This window comes from Podarcis pityusensis (assembly GCF_964106645.2).
Source record: "Podarcis pityusensis genome assembly, chromosome: 6".
NCBI lineage: Eukaryota > Metazoa > Chordata > Lepidosauria > Squamata > Lacertidae > Podarcis > Podarcis pityusensis.
In genome coordinates, this window is record NC_138030.1 from 62,151,499 (window position 1) to 62,165,713 (window position 14,215).

Sequence of the window (14,215 nt, forward strand, 5' to 3'; positions counted from 1 at the left end):
CACAGGGAAATAATCAGATTTTAGTAGGCTTGGACAAAGGGATTATTTAGCACCCTGGTGAGATCTTAGGAGGGAAACAGAAAAGGTTGCTGTGAATTAAGCTGAATTCACTAATGCAAAACGTAGAAGCCTGAAGTTTGAATAATATTATGATGGCCCTCAAGCCACTGTGGCAAACTCCAGGAAGTCCATAAGGAAGGCATGGAGCTACTAACTTTCCCTTTCTCTTGTTCCTCCAGCTGATACTCAGGAGCATACTTCTAGATATGAAACAGTTCCCTTTAGCCATCATAACGAATTAGCTATCAATAGCCTTATCCTCTATGAATTTGTCCAATCCTCCTTTTAGAAGCTGTCTTGTGGAAGTGAACCCCATAAATTAACTCTGTACTGAGTGAAGCTTTATTTCTGCTTGTTTGCTCTGAACTTACTGTCAGTCAAAACCACTGGTAGACCCTGAGTTATAGACAGGAAGAAGAACTTCTCTCTAGCCATAAATTATTCACTTTTTGGAAATGAATATCCTCAAAAAGGTTAGTGTAGAACTGAAAAGGGTTCAGAAAAGGGCAACCAAAATGATCAAGCAGATAGGAAAAAAATCCCCTGTGAGGAAAGGTTACTGCATTTGGGGCTTTTAAATTAGAGAAAAGGCAAGAAGAGGTGATATGACAAAAATTTATAAAAGTTTGCATGGTGTGGAGAAAGTATAGAGAGAGAAGCTTTTCAATGAAGCTAAATACTGGATGATTCCAGACAGACAAAAGAAAGTAATTTTTCACACAGTGCATAGTTAAACTATGGAATACACTCCCATGAGAGGCAGTGCTGGCTACAAATTTGGACGCCTAGAAAAGAGGGTCAGAGGAGGGTCATGGAGGATAAGGCTATCAGTGGATGCTAACCCCAATGGCTATTATTCTGTCTTTGCTGTCGAATGCCATTTTACTGGAATCACTGTTGTCTTCAGGTCCTGTTCATGGACTTTCCATAGTTATCTGTTAGGCCACTGTGAGAACAGGTGTTGGACTAGATGGGTCACTGGCCTGATCCAGCAGGCTCTTCTTGCATTCTTAACTTGGTCTAAAAGTGTGTGGAATTCAAGATAAGTAAGGGATTTGTCTGAAAGCTGAGATCTTCAGTATTCAGGCTAGTGGTAACCATGAGCACAAATTCATGAGGCAGCTTCTTTCCTAATGTTCAAAGTGACCCCTGCAGCCACCATTTTCTTGCTCTAAGAGGCCCTTCTGTCATTTTGCTCTTTGAGTCAAATGTACTGAAACAGCAAAGGAACATTTAATATTAGTTGAGTAAACACCATGGGTGGTATCTAACAAAGTAGTTCCCTTAGTGCAAGAATTTCTGTTTGCACAATGGAACTTGCCCTCCCTAAATTTACTCCAGAGGTTTTGGGGAAAACCCAGAACAGATTTAGGGAGCATGAATGAAAAGAAGAGGGAGGGGAAGTTTTCTTGGCTGCCCAGGGATCCTTGTCCTAACAGAACTACATTCTTGGATACTATCTATTGAATTATTTAGCTGCCATTATATGCAGTTATCTACAAATAAAGACCCAGGATGAGCTTTGTAGTTGTTGTTTTTTTAACTACCTAATTTCTAATATTACAAAATAGCTTGAGATTTTAGACATTTCCAACAGAGTCGTGAGAGTGAAAGGCAATGAATCCCAATTCAGGAATGAAGCAACTGTGGCCATCCCAGAGGTTGGGCTACAACTTCCATCATCCCTGACTACTGTACTTCCTGGTTGGTGTTTATGGGAGAAGGAGACCAGCAACATCTGAGGTCACAGGTTTCCCATCCCTCATATACTTTACTGTTACCTGAAAGAGAGCGAGAGAGAAAGCTCATGGGAACTATTTCTTAAACCACCTTAGGTTCCATGACAGAAGAAAAGGAGGGCTATACATATAAAAATATTTTTTTGGTTCATCTCTTAACGCATTCTGGTGCAGGGCCAGTTTAAAATCAATAGCTAATTGACATGAAATATCTTCATAATTGCAAGAGAGAGAGATATTCAGCTGCATAGTCAGAAGTGAAGTAATATGAATCCAGGAATCAGAGAGGAACCACAGGGGCATAGTGCACCCCCAAAATATGGGGAAATGCTGTGCATTACAAGATGCTGCAGTTGTCTCTTTGCTGAGCGAATATGATTATTACTTTACAGACACAGGGAAGTCTTGTGCATAGGCCTTAATGGGACATGGAACATCTATAAAATTTCTGTTGATTTTGGTGTGTGTATTAACCAGCATTTATTTTCCTGTCTTTTAAAATAGCTACACCAAGGGAGAACTAGATATTTCTTACATTACCTCAAGAATTATTGGTAAGTGTGTGAGTTACTTCAAACAATGAAGCAGTGCTCCATGTAGCAATGCAGCCATGTTAGACTTGTTAATTGTCAATCTTGTATCTTTTCTGGTTTAGAATGTAAACTTACATTTTTCATGTCTTGATAGTGATGTCATTTCCTGGTGAAGGAGTTGAACTAGGATTTAGGAATCATATTGATGATGTACGGACGTTCTTGGATACAAGACATCCTGACCACTACACAGTTTTCAATTTGTCACCGAAGTCTTATCGTACTACCAGGTTTCATAATAGAGTAAGTGACTTCTGCCGGTACTGTGATTTGACACAGACTATCACAGGGTGTTAGCTCTGTTTGTAAGATTATGCATGTTATCTTTACGACCTTCTCTATGCAAAACAGGTGCTCTACTGGTGAGCTACATCCACTCAAGTTGGCAAGGAAAAAAGAGGTGCCTAAATTATGGAAAGGCCTCTAAAAGTAGAGGTTCAGATGGGTACTTCTTTGCCTGCTTTTAACCAATATCATAAGACCATGTTATTCTGATGGACTTATATTTTTGGATGGAGCCTGTACTAAGTTTTTGTTTGTTATTTGCTGATATTTATATGGTGCTGTCTTACTGATATTTGGCTAGTTTGTGTATTGTTAGGACACTTATTGTTAGACTGTTATATGCTTCCATTAAAAAAATCGCCTTGGAAATAATGTGGAAATGAGTGCTTAACTTGTGCTGTATTCTACTATAATCCACTATAATTCTGGAAGTAGCTTTTACATCAAGCTGCTTTTATATAATATGGAAATTAGATTTTAGGGAAGTGTCATGAAAATGGAATAAACTGCCATGTGAATGCAGCTTTTGAGAACAATGGCAGGGCCTAGCCCCAAGCTGGATAAATACACTTACTGGAAACAAATACCATTGAGACTAATGAGGTGTACTACCACAGAATAATGTGGGTGCATGCAACCTGGAATTTTGTAATAGATTGTGGACAAAATGCTAGGGACTAGTGTATACTTGATACAAAGAGCACTTATTAGTCAAGCATGCAGGAAAAGTAATGCATATTTCAGAAGAGCTACTTTAATTATTATTTAAATTATTTAATTATTATTAATATTATTTAAAATAGTTTTAGGCAGTTTTTCTGGGCAAAGGCCCACCCAGTGTATCTTCTTCACTGTTCATTATTCTGTATGTGGTGTTATCTAAATTTGCACAGACAGTTCTTTTGCTGCAGTGCAAAGAATGGCTGGCACTTATATTGTTGTGCCTCAATAATAGAAGAAAGTTCTTGTTCATGGAAACTCATGTATTAGCTTAAGCTGCCTTAATCTTGTGGCTTTCAGTGAGATGTAAGCAGCCCAGTTGTACACAGAATTGCAGCCATTGTCCTTAGTTGCCACAGGTCTCTTTGCAATTATATCAATTTCATTTGGTTAGCGACCTCTCTCCCTTTATTAAATATATTGTAATTTTCAAAGTAGTATGATTGTTTTTTTAAAAAAGCCATGCCTGAAATTTTTGTTTTTAATTCCTGAATTCTGTAATAAATTGTTACTGTTAACTGGGTAGCTGCTGAATTATTGTGTGCTATGCAAGCACAGTACTCAAAACACTAGGGCTGCATGCATACACACCATACATTTTAAAGCACAGTATTATTAATATTATTGTTGTTGTTTCAACAAGTTATATACAGTTTAATTTACAATCATCTCTAAGTGGTGTGCAGAAGATTAAATAAAATTTTTTTTAAAAACTATTTTAAAAAAACTTCAACTAAAATGCTTGCTGGAATAATAAAAAAAGTCTTCAGTGGATGCCTGACCTAAACTGGAAATTTGAAACAAAATTTGACCCACAACACTGAATGCACAGCTCCTAAGAGATATGAGCTGTGCATCCAAGCCTTGGCGGACCATTAACAGTGACTCCTCTGATGACCTCAGTGATTAGGCAGGAACTTAAGGTATCAGGCAATCCCTAAGGTATCCAGGGTCTGAGGGCCTTGTAAATCAGTGTAGGAACTTCCACAACTTCTTCCAAATTATTCTGGGAACTGTCATTTGTTTAGGGCAGGTATAGGCAAACTCAGCCCTCCAGATGTTTTTGGACTACAACTCCCATCATCCCTAGCTAACAGGTCCAGTGGTCAGGGATGATGGGAGTTGTAGTCCCAAAACATCTGGAGGGCCGAGTTTGCCTATGCCTGGTTTAGGGTGCTGGGAATTTTAGCTGTGAGGGGAAAACTACAGAAAAGACTTGAATCTTTTCTTTCTAAACCATGAATTTTTATGTTTGCTAAGCAACCCTTTGTTTAATGTTTGAGAAACGTGCTTAAAGGGGCAGCTTGTCCATTAAAATGAATGGAGCAGATGACCTAACATGTTACTATGAAATTTCAAATTAACCTTTCCTTACTTTGTGACTTCTTTAGGTATCTGAATGTAGCTGGCCAATTAGACAAGCACCAAGTCTCCATAACCTCTATGCTGTATGTAAGAACATGCATAACTGGTTGCAGCAGAATCCCAAAAATGTTTGTGTCATCCACTGTATGGTAAGTCAGGCAGTAAGTAATCACTTTTCAAGAAAAGTCTGATCACAAAACAGCTTGTTTATAGAGGAACTGAGAAACTGCTGACTCATTTTTAAAAGCTCATGGTGGTGTACAATAAAGTGTGTATGGTGGTATCCAATTAAGTCATTTGTTGTCAGCGAAATTATTTGATTGTGGTGCCCTAAATATTTTGTGGTTCTTCCCTCAACCTTCTAGAGCAGATTTGGGGAGGGTGCACAAAGTGAGATGGGGGGGGGAGTTGTGCAACTGTAAATCCTTGTGCTGACAGGACCTGTTGGTTGGATTCTGCCTGCGTATTTTTATTTTTAAAGATCAATTAATTATGGATAACTTTTTAGTAAGCCTAATTGATTAAAAGTCACAGTCTTACTAATATGCTTGATGCTGTACCCCAACAACAAAGCCAAAAAGAGGAATAAAAAGGAATATCAATTCCAGCCTGTCAGGGACACAGAAGTACCTTTCTGAGTAAATCTCAGCTGAACAGAAGGCTGATTCATGGGTTACTGAGCCAGTGTGGAGATAAATAAAAGCTGTTTCATTGTGGCATTGCTACAATGTTGACAAGCTTCTTGCCACATCTGCCTACTCAATTGCATGGAGAGTCTCCACACTAGAGCCACTACTGTAGTTGCTAGGGAAATGTAGTGCTGGTATGGAGGCTGGAAGATGCAGTAAGAGGTTTGCTGATGGTTTAATAGAAACAGTTTTTCATAGACTCTGTATTGGTCCTCAGAATTAATTGTGTGGATGTCACTGGCTTATGAGTTGTATCTTTACAGTAGTTTGGGAGCATTAATGGTATTTGCATTCAATTGCTACTGTATGAATTTAGTATTAAAGCCAGGAAGCTTCTATCTTGAGAGAACCTTGATCAAATAATGTTGTATGCATTACACAGAAACTGGCAAACCTTCCCCTCTAATTAGCCTGATAGATGCTCTTGTGTTTTATTTGACAGGATGGTCGTGTAGCATCAGCAGTCCTGGTCAGTGCAATGTTCTGTTTCTGTCATCTCTTCTCTAATCCAATTCCTGCCATTCAGTTGTTAAATTCAAAGAGACCTGGAATAGTACTCTGGCCATCCCACAGAAGGTAAGTTTTCCTGACGGACCAAATGTCTAAACACGTGAAATGTGACTTTCCATTTCTTTATTTCTTGGAGTCAGATTTTATTCAGTTCCACCCTTCCTGTCTGTTTAAAGCTATGTATCTACACTGAAATCAGTGGGAATTCATTTTATCCAGTCACTGACTGGTTGAAGGCAGATTGGCAACAGTTCAGCAAAACAAATGCTTTCAGCTAGGGCTTCAATGATCCCACTGGGTTCCTAAAGCTGCATTCCAAAACACAAGTATTCCTAAATTGCTTTGGTCCCGTATAAATTAGACTGTTCCAGTATAAGTGGGAGTAATAATTTTTAGTCATTAGTAATCTCAAGCCCTGGATTTTTGACAATCACAAGAGCTTCAAGACTTTAAAATGTGGTATCCCTACCACAAATGAGGAGCTGTAATCCAGCAGCATTTGGAGGGCCACAGGTTCCTGATCCCTATTCTGAACTTTAAAGGAATATTAACTTAGGACCTGTTTTTACACTCAATTGGTAGTAGTCCTGTTGTCAGGGGAGAGAAGAGCCAAATCCTTTTGCAGCTTTCAAACAGAACTGCATCAGGGATTGCATTTGTAAGATGCTTATGTTATACTTGCTTTATCCTCATGGGATTTTTGCCCCTGAGATCTCTAATCTTATATTTTAAAATTAGACACAGCATTCCTGTTCCTTGACAGCAGGATTTCTACTATTGAAAATACTAGATTCTGCAACTTGAGGAACCCCAAATACTTTTATAGAGTTAAAGGATGCAATTATTATTATTATTATTATTATTATTATTATTATACCCTGCCTATCTGGCTGGGTTTCCCCAGTCACCCTGGGTGGCTTACAGCATATCAAAAAACATAATAAAAACATCAAGCATTAAAAACCTCCTGATACAGGGCTGCCTTCAGATGTCTTCTAAAAGTTGTGTAATTCTTTACCTCCTTGACATCTGAAGGGAGGGCGTTCCACAGGGAGGGCGCCACTACTGAGAGGGCCCTCTTCCTGGTTCCCTGCAACTTCGCTTATCCCAGTGAGGGAACCAGCAGAAGACCCTCGAAAGAGGACCTCAGCAAAGCAGTAATATGAATGGACCCCTCTTAATTATTTTTCTCATTGCAGGTATGTAGGATATATTTGTGATCTAATAGCAGACAAACCTATTCAACCTCACTGCAAGCCTCTAACTATCAAATCAGTCCTCTTCAGTCCAGTGCCCTGTTTCAACAAGCAGAGAACAGGCTGCCGGCCTTTCTGTGACATTCTTATTGGAGAAACCAGAATCTTCACGACCTCCCAAGAGTATGAAAGAATGAAGTGAGTGCCACTGTGTTTACTTAGAATACCTCTGCACCCATATATACAAAGCAGGGGAAGGAGCTATCTAGAGCACACAAGTTACTTATGCCCCCAGGCACCAGTAAACATGCTGGTTGTATCCCCTGGTTGATACGTGATCAACACCAGTCTGAAATATAGGTATGGGTATCTGCCTGGGTCTGTGTCAATACAGCTGTGGCTATTTGAATGGGAACCAGGATTTCCCAATGCATATGTGTGTAGCAGCTTCCTATCTTCACACTGGCTCTTATCATACATGAACTGGGAAGTACTGCCACCATACATGTTGGCCATGTTCTGGATGAGCCCTTCACACATTGGGCACCTACAGATACATAATGTTTAAATAGGGATAATGTTTTGCCTCTGAAGTTTGATTTTTGTACTATGGACTGTTTCAAATTCTGTGCATTTTCTGCATAGAGTATATTTGTGGATGTTGGAATAGGCTGTAGCTTGTGCTATGAGAGAGAAGGGAGGTAAACAAACCAGCCAAACCAAGACTTCCTTCTTGTTAACTGGCCCAACCTACTCCTTCTACTGGGTAGAGTGGTACAGTACTTGGGTGTGGGTTAAGGTCACTGTGAATTTTGTTTTGACAGTTCTGATTAATATTACAAGAGTTGTAAAGTAAAAGTTATTTTACTTTTCTTTAGGGAATTCCGTATTCAAGAAGGAAAAGTTGTAATTCCGTTAGGAGTCACTGTCCATGGCGACGTAGTGGTTTCTGTCTACCATATGCGATCAACTATTGGGGGACGACTTCAAGCTAAAGTATGACTTGATGCATTTGTTGAATGTAAAGCTAAACAAGTGGGGGGGGGGGTTAGCCAACTCCAGATTCTTTAATACTGTGGTGAGGTTACAGTGGGATGTCAAAATCGAAAGACACAATGAGAAGATCAAAAGCAGCTGCTGAAGTCAAATCACAAAAGGGAAGAGAGAATGGTTTCCGGATGTTTTTCAAGACATTCACTTTATCAAGGGAAATTTATTCCAATACTTTGGGGGTAATGCTTGGTACTGCTCTTCTTTCAGCTCATCTAAGCAGACCAAAAAGAAAACAGATGTTCCCTTTCTGCAGTACACAGTTCTGCACCCAATTTTTTTTTAAAAAAACTGGGAGATATGGAAGCAAAATAAGAATGAGGCAGTGGTGCTACTTATTGAAAGATGTTTGGTAGTTTGTCTAATAATATTGCTGAACAAGTATTGATGTCACTTTAGACTACAGTCCAGTTCAGAAACTTATGGAGAAACTTGAACTGTCTTCACAAAGTAATATCCCTCTATGTGGTGACAACAACACATAAATTCTTATTATGCATAGTCCATTCCCTTTCCGAAAGGGGTGGACAGATCATGCAGAACTAAGTCAGAATTTATGTTATTACTGATAACATAAAAGTGATAATAATTCTATATTGTACAGAATAATTCTATACCATGAGCAGTATGTTTCATTCGTGTCTTAGTCACATGAATATTAGGAGGGAGTGCCATCATGTTTTATGACTCAGATATCATTACATTTTATGTACTCATGGTAAGCAGGGCAAATGGGCTTCTGTTTCTACCCCCACTGTAAGAATTGAATGCAATAGAAAGATCCATATTTCCTAACCCTGATCCAAAAGTATGCAATATTTTCATACTTTGTTATAATGAAGGATTTGAATTTGCAAAATAACTGTTTAAGCCTGCTACACACTAACTTACTAATACCTGCATACTATACACCAAATATTTTATTTTTGTGAGGGGGGTTGATTTTAAAATTGTGTTTTAATGTTTTCTTTTAGATGACGAACACACAAATATTCCAGATTCAGTTTCACACTGGATTTATAGCCTTGGGAACAACGGTATTAAAATTCAATAAGTAAGTATCTCATGACTAGAAATGATGCTGTGTTCTGAGTAGTTAGCTGCATATGGATTATTGCAGCGACACCCATAAGTGTTGATATTGCAATCAAGCAACACCTATTTCAATAGAAATCTCAGGAGTTTGAGTAAATGAAGCATGTAGTTCCCTATTTATCTTAATATAGTTCATTGCAAAAGCAATGCATGCTTTTAAAATCTCTTTAGCAAAGGTAGTAGATACTAGGCTGGGCATTCTCCTGCTTCATCCCATGATTTCAGGCACATTGGAGTTTTGTTTCAAGCAGAAGGCCTGCATAGGCCCAGAAACAAAATCCACAGAGAAGCCTGTATACTTAACTGGTTGTCATAGATCTACCTAATAATACAACAAAATTATGCTCCTTAATTAAGGAATATTCTAAAATAAACTAGAGAAGTCCTGCCTTCTAGACACTGTAATTTTGCTAGTGAGTAAGATGTTCTGTTCCCTGGCATGAAAATGTTCCACTTCTCCTAGTAGCAAAATAGGATGTGTTTGAAGTTAAGGTTGAGATTAAAACTCATATGTGAAAATTCTTAACTTTCTCTCCATAGTATTTAATTGTAAAGCCCAAGGGGCCATTATGCTCTAAATTTATCCCTCTGCTCCAGGGCAGGACCATCCATACAAGTCATGTAGATCATGACTTGAATGTTTAAAACACACGTGGTCAGCAAGACTAAGCAAGGTACATTACTCCAGGTGTCTGTAAAGTAGGCAGGTTAAATTAGCATCCTGTGAACCAGCCCCTGCATGTGAGAGCCATAGCAGATAGCTGCTCTCATCTTTGCAAAGCCACCATAGAAGCTAATGCCAGTTCTTTCAGCCACGGCTCTCTTGTTTTGCCTGCTGCCTGAGGAAGCCAACCTCTGTTATGATGAGCAAGGAGACAAACACTGGTAGCAACAGTAGCATGACTGCTAAATGGGCTAAAATAGGGATGGCTATGGCAACAGCAAGAACTTTATCTGCTACATCTAGCCCAAGGCTTCTATACATGTTAGAGCTGGTTCAAGATTTCTGAAGTAGCAGAAAGGAGCCCTTTAATACAACTCTGCTCACTGAGGCACAACATGTTTTGAACTAAAATAGCTTTTTATCAGGGAGAAAGTTAAATGTGAATCAACTTTCATTTTGCATGCTCTAAAATAAAAGGTAGGTGTCCTGTCCCTGTGGATCACTATTAAATACTCCCTGAACCCATTTGGACTAGAATTACAAATCCAAACTATCCTCTTCATCTGCAATCAGAAATTTCTTCTGAGATTTTAAATAATTCAGATTGAGAGCACAAATAAAAAAATCCACTAAGGTAATATTTTGTCATTGCTCCTGTCCACTAGGATGTCACACTCTGTAAAACTTACTTTACATATATAGAATGCGACATATTTCAGCCATATCAAGTACTTCTTTGTGCTCATCCTATGCAGGCTCAATATTTGATTTTAACAGGATATCTTCAAACTGTTTTATTTTAATTTGAAGAACTTTCTGTCAATGTTTAGACCTGAATTGGATGCATGCGACTCATCAGACAAGTACCCCCAGCTGTTCCATGTCATGTTGGAGATAGAAATAGATTCTGCTGATAGACAGACTGATCTAACACCTCCATGGGAAAACTTCACAACAAAAGATATCAACCCCAGCATTCTTTTCTCATCGCACCAGGAACACCAGGACACCCTTGCCATGGCAGGTAAAAGCTCTATAGTTTTAGTGCTGCAGTTTTGACTTTAATGAAAATGCCAAAGTTGGCCATTTATTTCACACATTTTTGGTATGCCTTGACGCTTTGTACATTATAGGTAGAGGTCCTGTAGATGCGCCACAAGATAACCTGAAGAATGTGGGGCAGGGTGCATTCTTGTCATCTCTCAGCTGGCAAGGTATGGGTAACATATCTTTTCAGAACTCATAATTCACATACTAGTTTTCTTCTATCCCTTATCTCATTTCTTGTCCCCAAGGAGCTCGGGAATGCTGTGTTCACATGGCCCCATGGCAAGGCATAAGCATTTTCTTGACTCATAGGAAAGAACTGGCCAGCATATAGACATGCATAGTATTCATAGGCTCATCACACTTCATAGAGCTTCTGGCCAAGTTCTCATGACAGGCTTATTTTGTGCTCATCATTGCAGTTGACTGTAATAATGTCCCTTGGAAAATCAATGTGCTGTCAGCACTGTGTGTTTCCAATTTTGTGTTTAACCCAAAGTACTTGGGTTAAGTGTAAACGTTGCTATTGCTGGTAGTGTTTACTTCCACATGTGGGGTGTGTGTGTGTGTGTGTGTGAGAGAGAGAAAGAGAGAGAGAGAGAGAGAGAGAGAGAGAAGGGGTATTTCCCCCCTTTGTATCTAGCACTGAAGGATCAACAGAACTACTAGCTAATCTTGAGCTTCTTTTGGCCACTTAGATCAAAAACTGGAGAGAAGTAGCTCTCATCCCAGCTCTGAGGACCGGGCGGCACTGGTGCATGAAGAAAGTGAGCAGTCAGATGATGAACTCTTATCCCTCTCCAGTCAGCATAGTAACACCAGCAGTGACAAAATCCACGGGGCACCAAAGCATACCAAGAAGCATCAAGAGCCACCAGGTCCACCACCCCCAGAGGATGTCGATCTTTTAGGCTTGGAAGGCAGTCCTATGAGCAAGAACTTCTCAGCAGCACCTGCCGCACCGCCCTCAAACTCAGACTTGCTGAGTGATCTCTTTGGGGTTGGTAACTCTGGAGGACCAAATCAAGGTGGACAGTCGGCTGTTGAGGATGTATTTCAGATGGGTGGCACTGGATCTACACAATCTACCCCACGACGGTCTGCAGCTTCAGCATCCCCATCTCTGTCCCCAAGAGTAGGAGAAGGTAAAAACTCCTAATTGTGACACTTAAAAAACCCAAAACCTTCTAAAAAATTCTTGGCAATCATTTCTAAATAGGATTCTCTTTCTACTAGGAATGGGGGAGAAACTCAGTTCAGTTCACATTTGAAATGCATACCACATGCATATATTGTTAACAATAACATACATGACACTAGGGGAAATGTGCAAAAATAGTATCACAAGAGAAATGTGAACTAAAAGGATGGCAAATATTAATGAGGACTTTTAAAAAATGCAAATTGATGTGGCAAAGTGAACTTAAGATTGTACAAACAAACCCTTAAACAACTGCAGAATTCTAAGAAAGATAAATGCTGTTTTATATTAACAGTTACTTGTCTGAAGCGTGGTAGCCTAAGCTGTCAATTTTAGTTTCTAATTTTTACAATCAAGATTCAGATAGTATTATTTCATGATTATTAACTTGGAGTAACCATTGGCTTGGTTCTGAAAATTGTTAATGGGAGAAAACTTTCTGCGTGTTTTCAAATTTGGGAAATTTCCTCCTGCCCTTGGTGCTCCTGTGATGTCCCATCCCCCCCTTCTCAGGAAAGTCTCCTGACCCAGGTGAGAACCTTTTTGCTGGGTGCAGGAAGTTGGAGATGTAATGGGAGAATGAAAGTCCCCTTCTGTGAACTCCCTTCCATTCACAGTTGTGAGAGCTCAAGCCTTTGTTTATGAGAACAAGAAATTTCTTGTTGTATCAGTCACAAATCCTTTATTATCTCAAGTCATTCTGGTCACTTGTTTTCTGTAAGAAATTCTGAAATCCCCCTAACAAAACAGCCATGCTTATTGTTTACCTGATTCTGTTTCAGCCCCATAGTGTATGCCAAGGAGGCAGTGCATGTTGTGGCTGCCAGTGGAACATGCTGAGTTTTTAGCACGTAATCACAACTGCCAGCTTGCTTCTGATTGTGACAGCATGCTAAATGCCTATCCTTCCTTAGCACATGCTGGCAGCAGTCATATGTCATCCCCTCACCCCACCCCCAACACTGATTGAGTGCTGTTGTTGTCAGTGTTTTGATCCAATAGCAACTGGGCACTGCAGGGGGGGAATGTGCCATATTTTTCCACGTTTACGTGCGTTGCAACAGGAACCATTTAGAATTTGCTGGTTTTTATTAAAACTCATCACATTATTCTGTCCTTAAAAATGAAAAACCTTCATAAACAACTATTGGTATGCAGTTAAAGATGCCTGCATAGTCCTAATAAATGCATGAATTTCAGTCCCTGCCCATACTTCTATCAAAGTTTATTTGCTATCCTCACAGACTTGCTTCTGTCCCTTTAACAGATTCTCTTGCTATTTTCTTCTCTTTCTACCTGGCTCCACTCCCCATTTTCCTAGGCTTCTGTTACCTCCCACTTGCCATCCCACTCCTGCTCTCTTCTCTGCTTTTTAGCCACCTGCCTTTTAGCACTATGCCTATCCCAAATTTTCTGATGATACAAAGCCCCTCCTGTTTCTTGGTCCTATGTGAAACTTTCTTCCGTTCAACCTGATTCTGAACATCTGTCACAAAACCTGCTGTGCACTGACATTACTGACACATTCACCTTGAGCTGACAGAACACCTGAACATGGCACCACAACAGCTCGGGGGCACCTTCTGGGTACATAAGAAGCAACATGCATTTTAAATGCTTCCTCTTTGTGTCAGAATTGCTGTTCCTTAAACCTTCTAGCCTCTTAACTAAATTTAGAAGATAAGAAGAAATATCTTAGTTCACAGTGAACACAAACAGAAAGGAAACATGAGAAGAAAGTACTGAAATGCTAAAAGTGAATGAACTCACTGAACTTGTGTGCTAGTGAAATTTATGTACATTCTGGAGGAAACAGTTGGTATAAATGAGAGAGCTGCAGAACATAACGAGAAAGATCCAAATGCAAATCAAGAGCAAACTTGCCTATTGCAAGGAGTTACTGCCTTCTTGATTGTTTTTTTTGGTTGCCCGAGTTGAAATTTAAACACACTCCCATAAACTCTCAATTTCACGTGCGTGTGGAAGAAGGTTGTCACTCTC

General features: G+C 39.5%; 1 protein-coding gene across 5 annotated transcripts in view; it reads left to right on the plus strand.

Moving 5' to 3' along the window:
- The window catches only part of DNAJC6 (DnaJ heat shock protein family (Hsp40) member C6), a 49,179-nt gene that overhangs the window by 22,985 nt on the left and 11,979 nt on the right, over window positions 1-14,215 (plus strand). For 3 of the 5 annotated variants that reach the window (XM_081011747.1, XM_081011743.1, XM_081011744.1), the window contains 10 exons: window positions 2,304-2,353; window positions 2,487-2,635; window positions 4,789-4,923; window positions 5,894-6,027; window positions 7,161-7,355; window positions 8,036-8,153; window positions 9,182-9,261; window positions 10,797-10,990; window positions 11,100-11,180; window positions 11,712-12,158. In XM_081011747.1, coding sequence (XP_080867873.1) covers window positions 2,304-2,353; window positions 2,487-2,635; window positions 4,789-4,923; window positions 5,894-6,027; window positions 7,161-7,355; window positions 8,036-8,153; window positions 9,182-9,261; window positions 10,797-10,990; window positions 11,100-11,180; window positions 11,712-12,158 — 1,583 coding nt within the window. The remainder of the gene's footprint in view (window positions 1-2,303; window positions 2,354-2,486; window positions 2,636-4,788; window positions 4,924-5,893; window positions 6,028-7,160; window positions 7,356-8,035; window positions 8,154-9,181; window positions 9,262-10,796; window positions 10,991-11,099; window positions 11,181-11,711; window positions 12,159-14,215) is intronic. The other 2 variants (XM_081011745.1, XM_081011746.1) reach the window with 2 other exon arrangements.